Source organism: Rhamphochromis sp. 'chilingali' (assembly GCF_963969265.1).
Source record: "Rhamphochromis sp. 'chilingali' genome assembly, chromosome: 4".
NCBI classification, from domain to species: domain Eukaryota; kingdom Metazoa; phylum Chordata; class Actinopteri; order Cichliformes; family Cichlidae; genus Rhamphochromis; species Rhamphochromis sp. 'chilingali'.
In genome coordinates, this window is record NC_137948.1 from 28323014 (window position 1) to 28347861 (window position 24848).

The following is a 24848-nucleotide window of genomic DNA, read 5'->3' on the forward strand; positions in this document are numbered from 1 at the left end:
TGTGGCTTCTTCAACATTTAGTTACTTCATTGCCAGTGTAAACAGGAATCAAAGACGTTTGACAAGCCTGTATTTTTCCTTTGAGGCAGAGCTCTTGTGGTCAGTGTGCATTTTCTGTAAAGGTTGTGCAACAGTGGAGCTCTATACAAACTAGTATTAGACAGCAGACCATCTACAGCTTTTAAACACAGTTTAAAAGATGTTTGATTGATAATCACTTTTGTCTCCATTGATTTTATCCTTCTATGGTTTGTTTTTTTATGTCTGTTATTTCGCTTTCTTTTCATTTTTGTAATGCTGACAGTTTTTTTCCTAAAGGTTCTTTATAATTCTGACTACAGGTAGGGACTATGGACAACAATTAGGTTGTGGCTAACTCAACAAGTGAGGATACATTTAAGAAAATATCTGTTCACCCCCCATGTCTAACTATGGGGGGTGAACTGAAATGAATACACATCCTAAAACAGTGAGATCACCAGCACTGCCCTGATACAAAAGAAGTATTTTGTAACTGATTGTATTCATTTTATAACTCATTCTAGACTAGGTTTCATTCACACAGATATTTTGCAGGTGAAAACGTGTAATATCTATGCCCCCATAATCCTGTGCCCAGTGTGCCCATTTAGTAATGCATCAATAGGCCAAAAGGATAAATGCCTGCAGTGGAGGGTAAAACACATGCTGAGTTGTGTAAGTGAATTCACTACCTCTTTTGAGTTGCATTCATGTACCCTTATTGTATAAAATCATTGCAAATACTGAAGCACACAGAGTACTGTCAAACTAAGTTATAGATTAACGAATTAGGTATTGCTGCCTTTCATTAAAGCTTAGTTAAACATCAGCCTGTAGTTAATTTCCCACTAAATAATCTTCATAGTTCACATATCAAATACCACTATACAGGCCATTTGATTCCTATCAAAGGTTGCAAAAGCATTCCACAAACATTAGACACAATTTTTCTCCAGAGCAAAGCAAAGCAAAGAATCTCACAAAGATGAACATGGCTGTAAAAAAGGACACAAAACAAAATAAAGTTTAAAAGTTTATTCAAAATACATAAAACACTCACAGTCATAATCCGATGTCATATGATCAAATCTATAAAATGCATTCATTTACAAAGGCATGACAGCAATCCACATTCTTCACTTGCAGTACCTGTCTGCTTTCATTTTGCTTCGCCTGCAATAAAAAAAAAAAAAAAGGACATCTTATATTCAGGGTTAATCAGTGCAAATAATACGTGTATTAATTCCATGATTAGAATAACTTGAATTTAAAAACTGCTCTAAATGGTAACTACAGAGAACTGATTTGTGTAAGACTTTATATACTATAAGAGTAGATAAAGATTATGCCAACACAACAGGATAAAACCTCCGAAAATTTCACTGTGTAAAAAAACTAAATCAGAAAAGAAACAAAAATATATATACCCTTCAGTTTTTTTCTAAACCCTTGAATCCCACTTGAATTTTTCAACTGAGATTTTTTCCAAAGCAAATCTTCATTTAGAGATGTAAAACTGCTATCAGCTTTATCTTTGAAAGGGAATCACAAACAGAAGTGAAGTGCAGGAATAAAGTGGATTTTGAATGCACACATGCTGATCTTGAATGCCACCTTTTCATTGCTTTGTATTACACAGTGTGTGAACACACAGGCCTCTGCAGTACCTGAGTGCTTTCTTTTTACACAAAACACTCCTCTGGCACTTTGAATTTAATAACTTCAGGTAGAAACACTCATTTGGGAAAGAAAATCCCTTAACAGAGAGCGCTCATTAAAAGAAGCGTAAGTGGCTGACAGTAAGGATATAATACACTTATTTTCACACCTGTCGAGCAAAGCTTCGTGAAATTTTCCATCCGTCCTGGCTTTCTTTAGGACAGTGGCGTCGCCCTCATTAACCCTGAGCCTTCGATCTTGAAAACTCTGAAACTTCTTCCTGTAAGACACACACACACACACACACACACACACACACACACACACACACACACACACACACACACACACACACACACACACACACACACACAGAGAAATGTTCAATGACATCAAGGCTTCATAAGCAGCTAAAACCTTAAAAAATAATTCCAAATAATGCTCTCAAGTATTATCTAAATGTTGACAGTGGCACCTAAACAGCAAAAGGCTGAGTGGTTAAGCCTACCAGCTGCCACCAGCGACCACACATACAGTGCTCTTATTTAAATACTCAGCTGCCGGAAGCGTTGAAGTGGGTAGTTGGATTTCCCCTTTAATTAATACATGTTGCTGTGCATCTGAATAAGCTTCACCTGAATATCATAAAGTCCCTGGAAAAAAGCTTAAAATAATCCCTCATTTTAATATAAGCCACCTTAACAACATACTTAAATATCTCAGACAAAACCTTCATAAACAAGCGCGGCAGTGTGTCGGAAAACTCTCCGATATTTACTTTCTCTCCCATTCTGCCTGCATTTTGCCGTTCCCAAGGCACACTCCATCCTGAAAAGCATTTCAGATGCTAAACACTACATCAAGACACAGGCTCAAGGGCAGCCATTATCAACATGTCAGCAAGATGAGTCCATTTCCCCCGCATTCATCTAAAACAAATAATAGTGGCCAACGAAAGCCAAAGCATGCCAAGTAAAAAAACTAACAAAAACACAGCTTCAGACATATTGCCCGGAACTTAATAGGCCACAGACAGGCTGTATATAAAACACTTGAAGCATTGGAAGCGAAAATGCGCCGCTGCCTGCCTTCTCATCACGCTTTTACAGCAGACCATCAATTGTGCCTTTAAAGGCATTGGATTGATGAGGCAGATCCTTTAGGCGTGATCTTCTTCACACCCAGGCAAGTGTTTTTGCTGTTCAAATCTTGTCAGTAGAGACTGACACTTTAAGATAATTGTGAGGATAAAGAAATTACTGTTTGTTTTCTTTTATTTTCCTCCCTGGTTTTGGGGAGGCAGATGGTGCTCGGTTGAAACTGTAAAATGTCAAATTATTGCAAAATATTCAATTTAATTACTGATAGGAAGCATCAAGTGCTTGTAAGACAAATTCTATTAGCAGTATGAATTTTTTACAAAGAAAGTGTATCAAAGCAGAGTTTATGATTTACAGAAAATGGGACGGAAAAAGGTGATGATCATTTTGAAGCTGATGGTTGGTCCAGGATCGGGTTGTCTAGGCAACCCTCTGAATGTATTTACTACTCTGCCATATGGCAATCACCAGTATCCTGTGCTAAAGTTTATCTTGAGAGCTCCTAACGTCTGGTTGCTAGTGTGTTTCCACAGTAGTGACATCATCACCAAGCCGAAGGCAGTGGTTTTCTATGATCTCTGATCGTGACCTCGACACGAATCGTTTCCTGTGTGGATGCAGAGATTAACCCAACGGGCATTAAGCTTTGGCCTTTTCTAACATAACGATTTTAAATTGGGCATTTTTCAGTCTTCTAACCTCTGAAACCGAAGCATCATGTGTAGATGCAGCTCACTGTTTGGAACATCGAGAAGTTGTGACCAGCAGTGTGGTCGGGGTTCAGATGATTTACTTACGCTGAAATATTACAAATGATATGTCATATAAAAGAAGTGTTATCCCTCTTTTCCACTAGTACCTACTCGGCTCAATCTGGTTTTGGTTGTTTTCCATTACAACTGAGAGCCACCTCAATGTGTGTCAGGTCGCCGTAGCAACATGGCCAAAAGTCTTTTGATGTCATTTGTATGCGACACAAACACAACAAAACAATGAAGAACGTTGAGGCGATGGTACATCTGCTGCTCCGTCTACAGCTTTTAGTCAGACTCAAAGACACGGTGTTGGTTTTCATGCTGCTGTTTCCCTTGTTGTTGGGTTTCAAAAAGTTGCTTTCACAACAGTGATGCCACTGGCTGGCCAATCAGTGGCATGTGACTCCACTCACTTGGAAACCCAGTAAAGTAGGTACTAAAAAAGTACCTGGTACCTCTTAATGAATGCCTTTAAATGTAATGTTTTTATGACGTTGTAAACACTGGAGGTTAAACGTTGTTTTTTGAGCAGCTTATCGATGAGACCTCATACTGACTGATACCTATAGCTTTGCTATAGACACAGTATTTCCCTGTCAGATATCCCTCTTTTCCTATCATTTTAACCATCTTGCAACGCCTCACATAAGCACATCAGCTTATCTGTGTTTCACTGCTTGCTACAAGCCTTTTTTTTTTTTTTTTAAGTAGTGGGCCGTGGTACATGCAGCCGCTTTTTCTGGTTATGGACGTCAATAAATTACAACGTCCTCTTTTTCACAGGCCTATTTTGAAAGAGAACAGAAACGTCTAGTTAAACTTCACATTAAAGGAGAACAAAAGCATCTACTGAACTTAGCAAAGAATAACAGGTAATTATAACATTTACTTATTCTAACTTACGATAACCTTTCTAACGGAGAAGATTCCAAAGAAAATATAAGAGAACTTAACATTTTTCCTTCATTAGTCTTTGTTTGGGCTGCTTACACATTTCATAAGCACCGCTTATAAACAGCAGAGGTTACGTACACATAATTGATCTCGCAGGACTTCACGTTGCCCCTGTCCTCATCTGCAATGTCATCTTTACGCTTGACCTCTCGTTCTGCACAAGTTCGGATCTGTTCTTTGTCCAGTGGGAAAAAAACAAAAAACAAAGAGAAAGAAGAAAGAAAGAGGGAGAGAGAGAAAGAGAGGAGCAGGAGGGAAGTGGTGCGTTACATATCAATACCTTGAACTCCATGAAGTGAGGTCACAACATTTCCCCCTTCCCACTTAACAGTCAGACCCCTACAGAGATTGCATGCTTAAAATCAAAGGATTAACATGCAACCTTGTGGAAGAACACTATTTACACATCACCTTCACCATCTCGCCATCCCCTGCTGTCTTGCTCTTGGCCACAATGTCCCCGTTGTCACTGTAGGAAATGAAACAGCTATTTGCTGCCAGGAAAGCGATTTTACCCTGAAGCAGAACAAAAAGAAAACACAGGAGATGGGGAGAGGGGTGGGGTCGGGTAGATTAGATAGAATTGCAGTGGGATTGGTTGTTGTGACAGGCATGAAAGGTTGCCCAATATTTGATGTAAAAGAGTTTCAAGGTTGTGCTGGGCAGCTTGTTTATAGTTTCAACAAAGCATGAAGGCAAGCAGCACGCTGCAGTGATAAGGTAGATGCTTTCTGCATAATGAGCTAGTTGCTCATAACTTCAGGTAAATGCCATCTCCCATGGGCTTAATGTCAGTCGAGAGGCGTGTTGTATGAATCAGGGCTCTTTGGGGCTGGTTAAACCAAAACAAAACAAAGAAACTAAAACATAAGCGATCCTTTTACACGATGTGACACAACCACAAAATATGCATGTTGTGTTTCAAATACAAATATTTACAAATTTCAAGAATATAAAGTTCTTATTAAAACATTTATCATTCTTCTGCAAGTTTGAAGGTATCCAAAACATATGAAAAAAAGAGAAAACCCAAGTAAATATATTCAAATGTCTTATCAGACCACTAATTGTTTAGTCAATTATCTTACTTGTGTCGGTGCGATCAGTAGAGCAACTTAGTGTTCACAGCATTATCTGATGCTTTAATTTTTATCTTTATTTAGCCTGTTATCTTTGTTTAGATTTCTATCTTCACATGCACATGTTCTCTGCACTTCACTGCACAGTGGTGCTGCTGCTAGCGGGCTAGTAAATGCACTGATTAAATTTGTGCGACTGCCTTTTTAACCAAATCATCTCTTCAGAGTATAAAGTCAGACAGTAAAGGGACTAAAAGGCTGCACACCAATTAAAAGTAAGACGCCAGGGTCCCTCCAGTGTTTGTTGGCAGCCACTTTGATAATGAAGGCAATTAGAAACTATGACATAATCATTATTTTTCTTATTTTAATCCAGTGCCTTTAGCAGTTAAATCTGGCTGGTGTACTCTATCGAGAAGGGTTTGATAAACCCAGTGCAACCATTTACTAGATTTAGTGGAGTGATAGCTTCATTAGCAGAGAATAAAGTATCTAAGGTTTTCTATTCTATGTTTCGGCAGCCTGGCCATCCATATCTATGTGAACCTCGTTCCTTTGAAAACACTGTCCCTTTTATTAAAAAGAGTCTCGTCTAACACGGCAATGAAAAAATAGGAAGTCGGAGAGCATTCAGCCACAAAAGGCAAACAATTGTACAAGTGAAATTGCTTGACGACAACTTGCTAGGGACATTTATTGTATTATATAGCGACGGGTTGGTTTTCGGTTGGATCATCACAAGCTTCCAGGTGGATGTAAATGATACACAAAGGAAGAGGAGGGGTAGTGTGGGTGCTGCACCTGCTTGTTTTGGCCTATTATGCTGATGCTGTAGTGTGAGATCAAGCAACTCTAATTTTCAAAATAAATGTCAGATGTTCAGTCGCGACTTGCAATAATACAAACTGGGTAACTGTGCCAACAGCAAAAACAAAAAGAAAACTAAACAAAAACAAACAAAGGCCGTATCAACTTACTGCTAATGCAATGTGAACGTTCCTGGCAGCTGCAGCATTTAATTGGTGGGTTGAGTTATATTTTGACATAATCACAGAAAATTCAGTAGGTTTCAGGATTTATCACTGTATGGCTGTAGTATTCAGCATGTTTTATATAAGTACAAGATAAAAAAACAATGAGCAGAAGCCACAGCGAGCTGCATTCAGCACGCTGCACACCTCTTCATGAGGTAACAAACTTCTTTCACAGCCCTGCTGCTGGCAGACTCAAATATGCGCAGCATGAGTCTGCCAGAATAACTGAAATTGACATTAATAATAAAATCAATAGTTTTGTGACCTGTGGGATTAAGCCACATTTTCTGTCACCACCAGAAACTACTCAAGCTACCAATCTGGAATCTTGAAAAGATGCGTTTGTTTTCTGCAAAAAAACTCACTGGACTAGAAAGAAACTCAAACAGCAGCTCTGCATGTCATTATTGAACTGGTGGCATACATCGATTAGAAGATTTACTCACATCCTGGAAGACTGGTTCCCATTGTTCCCTGGAGCCAATGGCATCAGAGCGCCCCATCACCACACCCTCAGAGCTGATGCCGAGGTACTTTCCATATCCAGACTTCAAGGCTATCCTGCGACAGCAAAAAAGAAAAAAACCCTAAACAGATTTGTAAAAAAGGCTAATCTAATATTCAAAACACGTTCGCCACAGAATATGTGTTTCTCTGTGAAAAGAATAGTTCAATAACAGTGTATGAATCTGAGATCTATCACTGAAACTTATGCATAAGAAATAGCTCTGTAACAGGCAGCGTATCTTCAAGGATTGATCGCCCATGGGCTGGTAAATTACTTGTGTACATCTTGACAATAGAAACAGATCCTTAATATAAAATGCAGAAATGGGGTAATAAATCTGCTGGTGAGAAGATGAAAAAACAATGTGCAGTTTATCTTTGTATACTCACCGTGTGTCTGAGAGCTTGATGGCAGTAAACTGTTCGGGAGGATCTGGTCCTTCATCATCTGAAACACAAAGCAACATTTGCCTTTTAAAGATTTTACAGGTGTCAGTGGCCCTCTTCAGATTGTTTAAGTGTTATATTATTGCTCTCATTATAATCTTGGCTTTATTCCATTTTTTGAACCCTATACATAGTTTGTCCTAATTCAATATTTAGAGTTTGAACCTTTGAATCTTTGAACCAGCTTCGTATTTTACTTATGTATGTTTTTCATAAATGATGCAGACCCTCTGGTTATGTAGTGCTGTGCTGATCTGGGTGCCTGAGATGAGGCTACTTTCTGACATTTACAATCAGTCAGAGCTTTGAGGAATTCACAGTCCATCATTCAGGTCAACGCCGAGCAGACTCTGAGATGTTAAAGAATGCATTAATGAATAACAGACACTGATTATGTTTGGAATATGTCTGACTGTGACCCAGTGGGGTGGCTAAAAGAACATCCGCATGTTTCCGCTGACCTGTAGGTGACTGAACATTTCTAAAAGGCTGTAACATCCACAGTGTGGCATCAGTGTAGAAATCTCAGTAAAGACGATGAAATCTTTCATCTCCCTCTCGGTGCTCTAGCTTGTGCCCTCTTTTATCTACTGGAAATTGGTGTTTGCGCATGCAGAGGATGAGGACCCACTAAGGGAATTGGGATGTTTCAATCTTCCAGCCATTTTCACAGGTTCTCAATAAATGTGGTCTGAATTAATTGTTAGTAGGGTCTCTGTTCTGGGAGGACTGTGTCAATGAAAAGCGCTTCCTCAGAAGTGCCTGAAGGCAGAAATGGGTGAAAACTCAGAGTTGGCTCTACCCTCCTCCTCAAGTCAACCCCTGTTCAGCCTTTTCAGTCTGGTGTCTGGATTTACTGCGTAAGTAATTACTGCTTTGTGGACTGAAGGCGAATCCAGGAGCCTACGGTAAACCTCACCCCAGATTAGGTTTTTGCTTCTCAAGTTTGCACGAGCATGGAATAAGTAAAAAGCTGCAGACTTTACATCTTCATTTAAAACGACAAAATGAAAAGCAGAACCACTTATATCCTACAGTACACAGTGACCCCCCCTCCGTATAATCCTGCTCTTCAATTATCCTTGCCCATAATCAACATCATGTAGATAAGTATACACATAAAATAGTCTGAAAGTGTTGCAAACAAGAAAATGTTCTGTTTATAAAATTACAGACAATTGAGAAAAAAAAAATCCTCGAGTTAATTATTGTGATTACTATTATGACTGTCAAAGAAAAGCATCCTGAGCTGATACGGAGCTCTTTTGGACTACTGCAGCACTACTGATATATTATGAAACAACAAGCCTAAAAATAACTACAGGGAGTGCAGAATTATTAGGCAAGTTGTATTTTTGAGGAATAATTGTATTATTGAACAACATCCATGTTCTCAATGAACCCAAAAAACTCATTAATATCAAAGCTGAATGTTTTTGGAAGTAGTTTTTAGTTTGTTTTTAGTTTTAGCTATTTTAGGGGGATATCTGTGTGTGCAGGTGACTATTACTGTGCATAATTATTAGGCAACTTATCAAAAAACAAATAAATACCCATTTCAATTATTTATTTTTACCAGTGAAACCAATATAACATCTCCACATTCACAAATATACATTTCTGACATTCAAAAACAAAACAAAAACAAATCAGCGACCAATATAGCCACCTTTCTTTGCAAGGACACTCAAAAGCCTGCCATCCATGGATTCTGTCAGTGTTTTGATCTGTTCACCATCAACATTGCATGCAGCAGCAACCACAGCCTCCCAGACACTGTTCAGAGAGGTGTACTGTTTTCCCTCCTTGTAAATCTCACATTTGATGATGGACCACAGGTTCTCAATGGGGTTCAGATCAGGTGAACAAGGAGGCCATGTCATTAGTTTTTCTTCTTTTATACCCTTTCTTGCCAGCCACGCTGTGGAGTACTTGGACGCGTGTGATGGAGCATTGTCCTGCATGAAAATCATGTTTTTCTTGAAGGATGCAGACTTCTTCCTGTACCACTGCTTGAAGGTGTCTTCCAGAAACTGGCAGTAGGACTGGGAGTTGAGCTTGACTCCATCCTCAACCCGAAAAGGCCCCACAAGCTCATCTTTGATGATACCAGCCCAAACCAGTACTCCACCTCCACCTTGCTGGCGTCTGAGTCGGACTGGAGCTCTCTGCCCTTTACCAATCCAGCCACGGGCCCATCCATCTGGCCCATCAAGACTCACTCTCATTTCATCAGTCCAGAAAACCTTAGAAAAATCAGTCTTGAGATATTTCTTGGCCCAGTCTTGACGTTTCAGCTTGTGTGTCTTGTTCAGTGGTGGTCGTCTTTCAGCCTTTCTTACCTTGGCCATGTCTCTGAGTATTGCACACCTTGTGCTTTTGGGCACTCCAGTGATGTTGCAGCTCTGAAATATGGCCAAACTGGTGGCAAGTGGCATCTTGGCAGCTGCACGCTTGACTTTTCTCAGTTCATGGGCAGTTATTTGGCGCCTTGGTTTTTCCACACGCTTCTTGCGACCCTGTTGACTATTTTGAATGAAACGCTTGATTGTTCGATGATCACGCTTCAAAGCTTTGCAATTTTGAGACTGCTGCATCCCTCTGCAAGATATCTCACTATTTTTGACTTTTCTGAGCCTGTAAAGTCCTTCTTTTGACCCATTTTGCCAAAGGAAAGGACGTTGCCTAATAATTATGCACACCTGATATAGGGTGTTGATGTCATTAGACCACACCCCTTCTCATTACAGAGATGCACATCACCTAATATGCTTAATTGGTAGTAGGCTTTCGAGCCTATAAAGCTTGGAGTAAGACAACATGCATGAAGAGGATGAAGTGGACAAAATACTCATTTACCTAATAATTCTGCACTCCCTGTATGCGCTTTCTTTCTGACACAGAACAATATGATCACTGTTTAATCTGTTAGTACAGAAGTTCCCAAAGTGTGGGGCCCGCCCCCTAGGGGGGCCGCAGAGCCATTGCAGGGGGGGCGCAGTATGAAGAAAAAAAAAAAAAAAAAAGAACGCTTGGACACTGCTAGCATAATGGACAGTGTTTTTGACGGGGCTTCCTTCCACACAAACGCAAAGCAGGAGATGAAGCATCGCCAAATATGTTTCCAAACCAACTTCCTTCCAAACCAAAGACTAGAAAATATGGTGAAGCATATCTTCCCTTTGGCTTCACCTGCACAAGTGCCGAGGTAGATCTCCGCGACAGAAGTGGTTTTCCCTGCATCGAAAGCAGCGCTGGGCTGTTCAAATCACAGACAAACAGTATCATTCTTGATTTTTAGTTCACAAGCACTTGTTGTAATGACTAACTACTCCTGACATTTTGGCGATGTTAGCTCTTTATACAGTAAAGTTACAGTGGGATACAAATAATATCAGGCTGATCCTGCCACGATTTGTTCCCTCGGTTCAAATCACGGACAAACAGTATCCCACAGTTATTTTTTTAAACCCATTTTGCACAGAGAGGCATTTTTTGAAAAAATTTATTGATAGCAATGTTGAATATTATTACACAGGAAAAAAACAACTACACGTAAAATAATTACACCGTGATGCCTCTGCCTTTGTAAATAGAGGGACAGTAACTGCGAGTATTTTGTCTCTATCTGCCATTCTGCAATTCATGTCATGTAAACAATAATGTGGAGCACAGCGTGATGTGAAAAAAGGAACATACCTTTGACGTTGCGAGAGGAACTCCGTATTCCTCGTCCACACGTAAACGCAAAACAGGAGTTTTAAAAAAATCTCAGTTTTCGGTGATTCAAAACGCCGTTTCCGTGTGGACGAAAGGTCAGAACGCACAGAAACAGCTGCGTTTTCAAAAATACCCGTGTAGGTGTGCACGTAGCGTAAAAGAGTTAGTAGTTTATTTTATTACTACCTGTAGTTTATTGCAGTTTACTTGTATTTGCTTAATTGTTTACTAAATGTTTGAGAATTGAGACATTTTTCTTGTAAAACAAAGGGGGCCTAGCAAAAAAAAGGTTGGGAACCACTGTGTTAGTAGATGTACAATTATCATCCGATCATATAAGACCTCAGAGAGAGGGCGATGCAAATTTTTGTGTTAGGAGTAGGGCTGGACGATATGAGGAAAATCTAATATCACGACATTTTTTGGCTATATCACAATGGTTGATCTGATATCCTCGTGTTGGTGTTGTTCCCAGATCATCATACTAAATGTTGTTCCAGGATCAACGTTGCAAGTGACCAATCAGAATATTGTGACGTCATACTTTTGCAACTTCGGGAAAAAGCGGCGTAAAACAAAAAACTGTTCTAAAGCTGCGTGAAACCGCCTCTGTCCGCCGATCAACGGACCATGACCCTAACCCTAACCCTTTAATAAACAGTAAGCAGAATTGATATTGTCCTTGCAACATTGGAATTTCATAAATGCACGAATGGCTTGGCGCGCAAAAGAATAACGTCACAACAATGTGATTGGTCACTTGCAATGTTGAACCTGGAACAACACCAACATGAGGATATCAGATCATCCATATCACAATACACGGTATACAAATGTTATTTTCAACCATATAGTGCCATAGAATTTAGAAGACAAAATAAACTGAGACTGAATGACTACAGACCTGTCGCCTTGACGTCTGTGGTCATGAAATCCTTTGAACGACTGGTGTTAGCCCATCTGAAAAACATTACAGGCCACCAGCTGGACCCTCTGCAGTTTGCCTACCGGGCAAACGGGTCGGTGGATGATGCAGTAAACATGGGGCTGCATTACATCCTGGAACACCTCAACCGCCCGGGAACTTATGCCAGGGTCCTGTTTGTGGACTTTAGTTCGGCTTTTAACACCACTGTGCCTGAACTTCTCCCCTCCAAACTCTCCCAGCTCAGCGTGTCACCAGCTACCTGTCAGTGGATCACCAGCTTCCTGACAGATAGAAAGCAACAAGTGAGGCTGGGGGAGATCACCTCTGAAACTCAGTCCCTCAGTATTGGTCCCCATCAAGGATGTGTCCTCTCACCACTGCTGTTCTCCCTCTACACTAACGACTGCACCTCCAAGAACTCGGCTGTTAAACTCCTAAAGTTTGCAGATGACACCACTGTCATTGGCCTCATTCAGGATGGTGATGAGTCTGCATACTGGCAGGAAGTTGAGCAGCTGGTACTCTGGTGCAGTCAGCACAATCTGGAGCTGAACACTCTTAAAACTGTAGAGATGACAGTGGACTTCAGGAGACATCCCTCAACTCTGCTCCCCCTCACCATATCAGACAGCCCTGTGTCGACTGTGAAGACCTTCAAGTTCCTGGGTACCACCATCTCCCAGGACCTGAAGTGGGAGACCAACATCAACTCCATCCTCAAAAAGACCCAGCAGAGGATGTACTTCCTGAGACAACTGGGGAAGTACAGTCTTCCACAGGAGCTGCTGATCCAGTTCTACACTGAGGTCATTGAGTCTGTCCTGTGCTCCGCCATCACAGTCTGGTATGGTGCAGCCACTAAACAGGACAGGAACAGACTGCAGCGGACTGTACGGGCAGCAGAAAGGATCATCGGCGCCCCCTTGTCCTCCATCCAGGATCTGTACCTCTCAAGAACCAGGAAACGGGCAGGGAAAATCATCGCAGACCCCTCACACCCTGGTCACAGACTTTTTGATCTGCTGCCCTCTGGCAGACGGTACAGAAGCCTGCAGACCAGGACCACCCGACACAGGAACAGTTTCTTTCCCCTTGCCATCTCCCTCCTAAACAGTTGACCTGTCACACTGCTCCCACTGCCAGACTGCAACTGCACCTTATGTACATTCTGTAGTATTCATTCCATTTCTGTATTTTATGTATATAAGTTTAGATTAGTTATTTATAGTTGGTTTACACAGCGTTGTGTATGTATGTGTAATGTGTATATATAGACGTGTGTGTGTGTGTGTGTGTGTGTGTGTGTGTGTGTGTGTGTGTGTGTGTGTGTGTGTGTGTGTGTTTTACATTGCTGTGCTTGAGAGCCACCATCTACCGGAACCAAATTCCTTGTATGTGTCTGCACATATACTTGGCCAATAAACACGATTCTGATTCTGAAAACAAATGAAATTAAGAATGTGCTCCTTCATGCTTCTAACATATAAAATTTTACAATAAACCTCAAATTACAGAAACAAAAGCGTAAACAGTGACTATAAAAACAACTGACGAGGAATAGTCACAGGTACCACAGCTGATTTATTTAACATTTTCTTTGATGTGTGGGGAGACGTGGACATGCCAAGATTAAACAGTCTCATTTTGCAGTGGAAGACTTTTCAGCTGGTGGAATAAATTCATGGTACTGCTACCTTTTGCAGCAATAGTTTTATGGCATGCTTTGTTAATGACTGCATTCTGTCTGTGGTGGGGATGGATTTGTGGCATAATTTGCATAGTTCTGTTTTCTGGTCCATGTGAGACACTTCATAACCAAACCATGTCCATGAACAGAGGTAGCCCCTTGTTTAGAAATAAGGTCCTCGATTTGTTTTGACTGGTCCTTCTGTTTGGAGCTACCTGGTTCTGCTTCATCCCCAGTAGCCATGCTGGTATTCTCTGTGCCTGCATCCATGTAGTGACCATCCAAACGATGAAAAAAATATCGCTGTATACAGTGTATTTTGCCACACCACGAAACAAATGATAGATATAATATGAAACGTGTTTCATATTATGTTTTAATTACGTCATCAGTTATATTTCGTCATATCGCACAGCCCTAGTTAGGGGTGATGAGAGCTCAACTCCACCACGAACATGCAAAGTCAGGAGGTCATATACCATAAATTCAGCGACAGGCTCAGGCTCCCAGTGCAAAGTTCTACTTTAATGACCACATCTGAGGTGCAAATGACCTGAGCTGAGGGGCCTGCCATCACATGTAATCACCTCAAACTCAACTCACCACATTCCGCTTTGTTTGTCCCTTTCCCCAAAGTAAGGAAGGCAAAGGGAATGGACAAAACTTGAATAGGGTGAAACTTCTGGTTCGGACTTCGTACAGTCCCATAAAAAACAAAACAAGACCCAAAACAAAATAAAAAAATAGACACCAGTGAAACCTAAATCACAGTTCCTAGGAGCTGATCTTACAGTTAAATCTACAATAGATCACTTTTTTTCCTTTAGTGACTCAACAGGAACTGTTGTGCCACATCACATAACTTTCCTGTTTTACTCCTAATATAAAAACAACACTGAACACAGCAGGCAGAGTGATGAACACAAAATAAATAACTATGAGCACAAACTAGAAGAATCATGTCATTAAAAATTAAATCCTAGATTCACACACTCCTTTATATAAAAAGAGGAGAATGGAAAGGAGTATCCATGTACATATTCTTTTGTTTATATTAGCATTACCTTAGTGGATCATACTTGATCTACTTGCTAACCTTTCGGTTGTATTAGTTGGCATGCGTTTGGACTGCCAATCATTAGCAACATGGCTAACTGTAATAATAAGCTGCTGTACAGGATTACAAAAGCCTAAGAATATGCTTTTAAACAATGATAATAACATTTCAATAGCATGCTATGGTCATATGAAAACACAAAGCTGGATAACAGTAGGTAGATGTTGTTGCTTACTGACTGAGAAGAAATAATTCCAGCTTGCTGCTTATTTTAAACCACATTAAATTCCAAACCCTCATCCATAATTGCTTAGTACAGGCAGCCTACTGCTAGCCTAGCGCTATCCACTAAGGACTTCCAAGTTTCTTTGCACAATCTGAGTTCAGATTTCATGATAATGTCTGATGTCGCTTAAAACAAACAAATAATAAAAAAAAAAATCTTGAATGAAATTTAGCTCTATGCTGTATAGATACAGCACAGGACACAGACTTCAAATAGTTTTACACTATTTATCAGCTAATAACTTCGACTGTCTCTAGAATAAGCCATGAGCTGCAGAAATAGCTGAACCTTTGAAAAAAACAGAGTTAAATTTTGATGTAACCCCAGTCTCTCCTCTTACCTCTGTGTGGTGAACCAAGTGTGAAGAGACCGGTATCCAGGGCATGGATGTATGACTTGTTCTGCATCTCTATGGCAACTGTTCCTGTAATTTCTCCAAAGCTGCTTACAGACCACCAGCCACCTAGTGAGAAAAAAAGGTCCATGTCAGAGCTTAAATAATGCACGGCACTACTGTGAATTTAAGAGACATTAACAGTAGGGAAGAATATATTCCTTCAGTCATGAATGTATCAAGAATGTTGATGTTTGAATGAGTTTGAACAGACCCCTCTAATTTATTCGTTTTTATATCTGAAAGATCTTAGCTGTTTGTATGCTCAAAGAACACTTACTGCTTAATGGACAAAATACTAATGTAAAATACAGAAGATATACATACCAACAATATCAAGCCTTTCCTCTTCATCTGTGGCTTTTCTTTTCTTATCTTTGTTTTTCTTCTTTTTCCTGTGACATTAATATCAAGATGGAAAAGATCAGCTTCTTAATGAGCACTAGTTAATAGACAAATTAATGTGGGTATATTTTACCCTGCTTGCTAGCTACAAAGTTATATATATATATATATATATATATATATATATATTCCTATGTAAAGAAAATGTTTGTGTCAAGTAAATAGGCAGACTGCTTTAATTTAGTATTTTATTACTTTTTTCACACAAAAAAAATCAAAAATGTCTTAAATTGTACAGTAGCTAAATTTAATTATAAAATAGACCTTGCAATATCCAAGCATTTTCCTTGAAATGCAACTTCCACTCTCTTGGAATAATACCAAATAATATATACTAAATACTAAGCAACACCAAATGAATATTATCATTTATTACTTAATATGGATAAAGGGTTTCAGGACTTCTGTTTCTCCATAAAAGTATTCAGCTCCAGTGAATTTTAACCCAAACTATAGCTTGGAGCTTTCATTTTATGAAGTTATTTATGTTCCTTATAATAAATATGATTTTTTTGCAAACCACATGCTGCATAATGTGGGTTTTTTTTTTCTTTGTAGTTCTTTCTCTCTCACTTACACTTTCTTTAACATTGCTAACAGATTAGTTTATGTTACTCCAGTTAACTTGTGCTTTAGGTAAAGCCTTCAGGTTGGTGGTTTAACATCACGCTTTATCTTTAAATCTTTCTGTTTATTTTGACTGGTAATTATTTCACTTGCAAAGCCCTTTTTTCAAAAACGTTCCTGTCCAACCTTAAAGACTGTAGATATGTTGGTTAACTACGGGCTAAGAGGTAAGTTTCTTCTTTGTAGCATTACTGTTAGCCTAGCCTAGCGTATTAATTAAAGCTAGCAGAGAAAAGAGCACATAATAAGCCCCGAAAAGTAGTTGAGGTGGCATCGGGTAATGCCACAAAGCAAAAATAGCCCTTACCCTTTATTATGACCTTTTAAAACCAGTTTGGTAGATTTTACGTGTGCGTATTCCGCCATGTCTTTAGCTAATGTTAACAGGTAACACAACAAACAAACGCCGTTTCCCGTTCAGAAAAGTACGGTGGCTGCGAAGTAACATTCTGAACCTGACCGTTCAGCTCACATTTCATTCATTTGTAAATCCAAATGAATGAAACATTTCTACCTGCTACTGTAGTAAATAAATACAACTAATCAAAAGTACAAGAATACTAATCATAGAAAAACAAATAAAGTTAAGTACTCTATAGAACAAGGTAGAGTGTCGTCAGAATATAATGTGCAATTAGTACAGCAAATAGCATACTGTTGTAATGGTATGACATTCAAAATTTTTGAATGTTAGTATATAAAATTACATTATTTCACATGAAATATTTTTTTTATTCTGTGCTACATTTGCAAATATACAAATTAGTACAGAAGCATTTTGACAGATAATCACAGTTCAGTAATCAGTCAGAGTAAACTACTTTAGAAACATCATAAAATAACATAATCAAATCTCTCCCAGACTCAAACCACACTAAATAAACTTTGCTCTTTGTCCTTTATTAGGTCATAAATATTTTTTATATGCCATATAATTTTATATACAGTCAGGATCTGAAAAAGTGGCATTTATCTCTTTTTTTTAAAACAAACAAACACACACACACACACACACACACACACACACACACACACACACACACACACACACACACACACACACACACACACACACACACAAAATGTTAAATGGTCTCTGAGTCAAACCCATAAGACCCTTCTCACAAATTCCTAAAAAGACACCAATCAGGGTAGGTGGAGGAGGCGTGGTTGACTGGGTTAGTGCTGCTGACCTCTGGCAGATGTCCTTATGTAACCGTGTATGCTAATGATGCCTCATTAGCAGGAATGACCATGACAGGAAGTAATAAATCATTTGTGGATACTGTCAAGAATTAATGCAATAAAACTCAGCTAGTAAGAACTCGGTAAAAAAAAAAAAAGAAGAGGAAATAACTACACGCAACTTCTGCAACCATCTTAACTCGCACAAAACTTGTTGACTGATGCAATAGTGAGATGGCTGTAATGCCTCAGTGAAACTCCTTGTGTTGCTGTGCTTGAGGAAAAGTTGATTTTGAGTGTGGAAGATTAATCTGTTTAGCAAAAGTCCTGTAAGCTTGAGGGAAGTTGGAAAGTAGGGTTTTCAGAAATCATGAATCAACATTTTACCAAGAACTGAATCCCAGTTGTACTGCTTCTGTCATTTGTCAAATTCAGTAATACTCTGACATCAATCCCTGCTGCTGATGGGATTAAACAGTCATAAGTTGTACTGAGAGAGCTGAGTGATTAAGCTTAGAGTCCTTAAAATGAAGTAAATAAGGACGATGTCAAATGAAATGGTAACACACTAACTGATACTTTAGGACCCGAGCATAAAAGTAACAATAACATCCAGTTGCAGCACGTTGCTGCAACACAAATGTCCCACATATTAATACATAAGAAGATATGTGGGTGGGTTTTTTGTTTTTTTTGTTTTTTGGATAAAAAAAAGAAATCACTGTAAAGCTTGATAAGAGTTTAATATTAAGAAAATCATTTTGGTTGCCAGATTGAAGAACATTCTGGTGGTCATTTTTTAAAGATACATGAATTATCATGTTTTCCATATCAACAGACCATCAAGCTTTTAGTTAGGATTGTTTTTTAATATTTAGGGCAGAGATTTTACTGAGATCTTATTTTTTGGTGAGTATTTGGATTGTCTTGGAGGGCAAGAACAAAAATGTGGTTATGAAAGAAGAGTCCCCCGTTTCCTGACCCGGAAGCAGCGAGAGAGCCACTTCTGTATGACTTTGAGTCATGGAGGGTAAGGTTTAGACTCTTGCCTGTGCATAAACGCCAAACAGCTTTTCAGACCTTTTCTGGCCTTCTTGGAGTGTTTTGGTGAATTTCCTAGAAGGGGCTCTGCCTGAGGACTCCATAGCTCCTTGGAGACTTCAGCACTCACATGAACATGTGAAAATCGTCGTTATAATATAGGATCAAACGAATCAGTCACAGTCATACAATCTAAGACTGGTCCGCAACCATCTGGAAACCTCCGATCATGAGCATTCCCCAACTAGTTGTGGGTGGCCACTGGAGGTTGATGGCAGTTGCTGGGAAAATGACTGCTCGTTTCCAAATCATGCAGGTTGCAGGCCAGTGGTCATATAAAAAAGATTATTTTGCTTCTTAGTTGGCAAGACTTCATCTAGTGCGCAGTGTCCACCCTTGCCCAGCCATAGACACTTCCCTGCTTTAAAGGTTGTTTAAAGCAAAATCCATGTTCCAATTCTGTAATTGCCTCTCAAGTATGGCTTTTAGCTGTTAGTAGAGAAGACTGGCATTTTAACTCTGAACAAGTGGAAGTCTAAGTGCACTTGGTTTTCATTCAAAACATTTAATTGACTAAACATAAATTGGCTTATACCACAAAACAGTCACAGAAAATGTAGGATTGCGGTCACAGAGTAGCTGATTAAAGATTTTTTGCTGCAGACCACACTTGTTTGCAACCAAACTTTGTCCCCCCAAAAAATCTTAATCAATATTATCAAAAGGCTCATTGGTCACCCATCTGTTGTCTGTATATTTATTGCTTCAGACATACATGACAATATCATGGCTTGGAAGTTGATGGCATGCTTTGCTATCAACAAGACAAGATTGAAAATCCTCAAACTCCTGAATATGTACAGTAAGATGATGCAACTAATTTAAAGATAAACTTTACAACAAACATCAGTCTAAATCTTTGATGTTCATCTGGTGAAGGATGACTTAATTCAGACACATTTCTGTGTCCTTATGTGTCTTTCGTGTCCTTGTTAAAGGGCCTTTTGTCTAACAAGTCTGCTTGCTCCATTAGCTGCCTTTCAACTGTGAAAAGACACATTCATCATCCTTTATGCACTGTACAAAACTAACACTGCTGACATGGACATTTACTTTTTATTTAAGGCTACCTATTTTATTCTGTTTAGTTAATTAGTTAATGGTTTAGCACTTTGATCTAAACAGAAAGTGGAAGTAGTCTTGTGAAAATTTGCACGAATATGTTCACTATGAGAACCTGATTGCATGAATAGATTTTCACCCCAGTGATGCAGTTAATGTGAATACCTAATCAGTCAATCACATGGCAGCAAATCGGTGTATTTAGGCATGTAGACATGGTCAGGATGACCTGCTGAAGTTCAAACCGAGCAGCACAATGGGGGAAGAAAGGCGATTTAAATAAACGTGCCATAGTTGTTGGTGTCAGATGGTTCGAGTACTTCAGAAACTGCTGATCTGCTGATAATTTCTCACACTACCATCTCTAGACTTTATACAGAGTCATCTAAAAAAAGAAAGGAAAAAATATCCTGTGAGCAGCAGTTCTCTGAGTTACTGTTCCCTACCCTGCTGGTAGGAAGGCAAAAGTAACTTAAGTAACTACTTGCTAACACCAAAGTATGCAGAAGCATCTCTGATCATGCAACAGAGCAGCAGAAGACCACACCCTGTGCCACTCCTGTCAGCTAAGAACAGGCAATTAGGCTATAGTTCACATGGGCTAAACAACACTGGACAATAGAAGACAGGAAAAATGTTGCCTGGTCTGATGAGTCTTCATGTCTCCTGTGACATTTAGATGGTATGGTCATAATTTGGCATAACCAGCATGCAAACATGGATCCATCCTGCCTTGTATGAATGGTCCAGGCTGCTTGTGGTGTAATGGTGTAAGGGATATTTTCTGGGCATGCTTTGGGCCCAACTGAGCATCATTTAAAACACCACTGGCTACCTGAGTAATGTTCATCCTTTAATAACGACAGTGAACCCATCCTCCGAGGACAACACACCAAGTTGCAAGGCTCAGAGGATCTCAAACTGGTGTCTTGAACACTGTACTCAGGGCTGGATTAATCATTCTGGACACATCTGCAGGGGCTTACCACAGTTGGGGTCCCATCCATTAGTCTATTTAATTTAATTTAAACATTTTTGACAAATGAAAAAAGGCAAATCTATTTACTCTCACATCAATTATTTTTTAAGCACTCATTCAGTTGTGGGACTGTGAAAAAGCACAACAGATGGAGTGGAGTGGTACTGGCAAGCACCACTGAAAGGAAGGAAAGGAGGACGTAGAGACAGGGATGAGACAAGAACGTGTGTGTGTGTGTGTGTGTGTGTGTGTGAACTTAAATGAGATATATTATTATTCCTTTACAAAGACTTTTTCTATTTCATATTTGACAATTTAAAGATTTTAGTGGAACAGTGCACTGCCTTGACCACTTTTTTTCAGTAAGTTAAAGTGCGCCATAAAAAGTCTCTATAAAACCATTCTGTTTACACATACTTGTATGAGATGTATGACTACTGAGAAAAGAAAAGCCTGACCATAAAAACAACCAAACCAAACATTTGTGCCCAGAGGTCTGTAAACCGATAATCCAGGCATGGCCTCCACAGTCACACATGTGCAGACATTTGCATCGTGTACGTGTAGCAGACAAGTCTGCAGCAACTATGTGATGCTATCATGTCAATATGGACTAAAATCTCTGAGGAATGTTTTCAGCACCTTGTTGGAGGCCACGAAGAATGAATGCAGTTCTGAAGGCAAGGGGCTCCAACCTAGTCTCAGCAAGGTGTATACCTAATACTAGGTTGGAGCCCATTGCCTTCAGAACTGCATTCATTCTTCGTGGCCTGACAACATATATTAATCATCTCCAGATGATGAATCCTAATTACAGCATCACAGATCCAATTTATATAAGCGAAGGATAATAATGAAATTTAAAGCCTTAAATATGCACTGAGACTCTGGTGAATAATGATATGATGATTTTATCACATAACAAACAGATGTACTGAACAAATTTTTACATTTGCTTTTTTTAAGGATTGCAGTCCAGATGTTTACCAAGCAGTACAGATGATGAATTAATTTGCTATTTATGGTGATTTTCATCAGAAATGCATTCATTAATTACTCACATTTATTACCAGTATACTTATATATAAAAATAATCTTAATATGGGAAGAACTGGCACAAAATGTGCTTTAGATATTGTTGGTGTCCCCCACATTTTCTCAGCTACAAAGGCATATATATATATATATATATAATGTGGACATCAGGCACCATTGCTTGGCATCACATATAAACAAGTGCCTTATTTCAATTCTTCTTCCACCTTTTCTCATTCTTCTCATGTATAACCTTTGCTCGGTTTCCCTTCTTTTCCCCCTTTCAGCTGTTTTTCTCCCAAAACTTATGAAGTCACTCCTACCTTCCACCTCACCTCTGTCACTCCCTTCCCCTGATCCCCCTCCTCTCGTCCTACATCTGCCACATTTAATCCTCCAGCGGGGGATTCAGGTGATAGAAGGTTAAGTTGCTGACAGTGTGTAGTAGGTGTTTTCATAAGTGGCAGCGTGCTGTTACATCACACTGTGGCCGCACTCTCACTCCGTCAATGTCACCGCTCCTTCACGACGCGTTTCCTCGGCGCGTGTTTGTGCAGACTGCCAGAGTTTATGATGTGGACGACATCTGAGGGAGAGAGACGGATGAGGATGTGTCAAGTGGCTCGGTGGCCCGAGGCTGCTTAGTTAAAAATGTTGTAATGGTGTAATTTTCTGAGAGTGACTCCAGGGAGGAGAGCGATGTGCTAGACAGGGGGAGAATTTAAACGTATGGCCTCTTTAAGCCATTTAATGCATACTTATTGTGACTCTATATTTCACTGAAATTGATGACAGCATTTTGGTAGGATGCGAAAAAGGACATAAAGGTCGATGTCAGACTGTAATTAATGACAGTTTTTAAACCGCATACATCATCCCTTTACAGCAGTTTTTTAAATAAAATATCAATACAGCCAGGCTTTACTTGACTAAAATTACCTGTCACGTGGTAATTATGGGATGGAATGCCATGTCTCAAGTTGTGATTGAACACAGAGTGAGAAGGAAATTGGCCTAACATGCATATTTATTCTCGTATTACCAAATGAAGGATGCAAAAAAAGCCCATTTATCAACAAAAGACACACAATTAAAAAGATTAACTCACACAGTGGAGGGAAGGCTATTTATCCTCACATGAATTCAGCGCCTGCCTTAATACTTTTCATGCTGGACTGGCCTGTGGTATTACTTGACTTCATGGGGCTTTGGGTCTGGAAATTGACTACAGTCTACAGTCATTTAGAGGTCTTATGGCAATTTCGCTGGAGGTTATGGAAGAGAGGAGTTCAGCGAATGGATAAACACCTGTGACATTTCCTTTCAGCGGAATGTTCAAGGTAACTGTTTCCACACTGGGTATTTTTTTCTTTTTTGCTCCTCTATTGCTAGATTTTTAACGCCTCCTCTGAGTGGAAATCCGTCTATGTTATGCCGTTTCGTTTCTTTAATCCTCAATACACACATTTGCTTTTGCTGGGACTTAATTTAGCACGTAGGGGCTTCGGGACATGATTAAATCACAGTACGCTTAAACAGCGCCAAAAGCGGCTTTGAATGTCAATTTTGTCAACATAAATGTACTCTAAACACGATGGTGAATATTAAATTATGCAGAGTTTGATCTTTGGGAAGACAAAAGTCTGTAAGACATAAACAATCCTGTTATCAGTGACCTCTTAAAAACATATGCTGCTCTTCAAGGTTATAGAGGGGGGAAAGAGATAGGTGCTTTTTACAGCCTCTTGGTCTTGAGAAATGCTTTCAGTGTTCCTTTAAAAAAAAAAAAAAAAAAAAAAAAGCTCTGACGTCTAATTATAAACTTCCAGAAAAAGCCACTGAAAATAAACTTCTTGGTTTAATGTTTTTCTTTCTTTCCTTCCAGAAATAACACTGCAGAACTGTCAATGACAGCTCCTTTTTTTGTTGCTCTGAATGGTTAGCTGTCCACGGCCCTGCTCTACTGGCTCACGCCTTCTTATTCTTGCTTCACAGAGCCACATATCCATGTTTCACTCCTGTCACCATCACCGCTGCCACCTCCCCTCCCCAGCTTTCCCCGCTCTGTGCTCACCGTCTACACATCCTTTCAACCTCATCTTCACACACCTTGAGATTGCCTTCCATCAGCTGTGAATGTTAAAAGAGACTAATTTATGACCTAACCCGGGTCCCTCTGCATCAGCACCGAGGAAAGGCAGTCGGTCCGGGCTGCAAGAATGACTCATCTGCTCTCGTTGTTCTGAGTGCTGTCACTAGGTGGCAGCATACACACATGCACCCAGCGCCTCTCTCTCTCCCACACACACAATACTGTTTGCCTCATTTGACAATGAGAATTTCAGGCAGCATCCCATAATGAATCAAAATGAGATATTTTTGAGTAATATATATATGTATGATTGTGGTGAATAGAAAAGGCATTGTTTAAGACACACCCCACAAAGTATGTTGAGCTTTTAGCTAAAAATCAGTTATCAAGAATTAGTCTAAGAACAATTCATTTGCAGAGGGTGTAAAGAAAAAAAAGCAAAAGGATAGTGCTCATTAAAGTATGCTATCGCATGCTGGAGTTTTGGGGAGTTTAGCGCACAAGAATCCAGCTGCATGATAGCAAATAAATTGCCTTATTTACACTCTCCACGGGTGGTATATTCTCTCCGCCTAATTATTCCACTGCTCTTAAACTAATTGCCCCCCCCCCCCCTGCTATGAAATAAACTGTGCCAAAGATTTTTGGAGCACTTGAACAGAACGTGAATGTTGTTTCATGTCACATGTTTCACCTCCAGCCTGGTGCTCTCCTCAGTCACATTTGCCACATTA

General features: G+C 39.6%; 1 protein-coding gene across 1 annotated transcript; it reads right to left on the bottom strand.

Moving 5' to 3' along the window:
- Positions 1-1041: 1041 nt before the first annotated feature.
- On the bottom strand, positions 1042-17102 carry frg1 (FSHD region gene 1). Its single transcript, XM_080880501.1, has 9 exons — positions 16968-17102; positions 15956-16023; positions 15575-15697; positions 7500-7557; positions 7049-7163; positions 4901-5005; positions 4568-4659; positions 1850-1960; positions 1042-1194 (listed from the first exon to the last, which is right to left on the bottom strand). The coding sequence occupies exons 1-9, from the start codon at positions 17024-17026 to the stop codon at positions 1158-1160; spliced, it is 768 nt and encodes a 255-aa protein (XP_080736627.1). The 5' UTR covers positions 17027-17102; the 3' UTR covers positions 1042-1157.
- Between the last annotated feature and the right edge of the window lie 7746 nt (positions 17103-24848).

Bases quoted from the DNA above. Each gene is read 5' to 3' on its own strand.
- frg1 (XM_080880501.1), bottom strand. From the start codon at position 17,026: ATGGCGGAATACGCACACGTAAAATCTACCAAACTGGTTTTAAAAGGT. The intron at 1,961-4,567 runs GTACGTAACCTC...TGTGTCTTACAG, and splicing joins TCCTGCGAGATCAATTATGT to GAAGAAGTTTCAGAGTTTTC. The intron at 1,195-1,849 runs GTGTGAAAATAA...TTTTTATTGCAG, and splicing joins CACGAAGCTTTGCTCGACAG to GCGAAGCAAAATGAAAGCAG.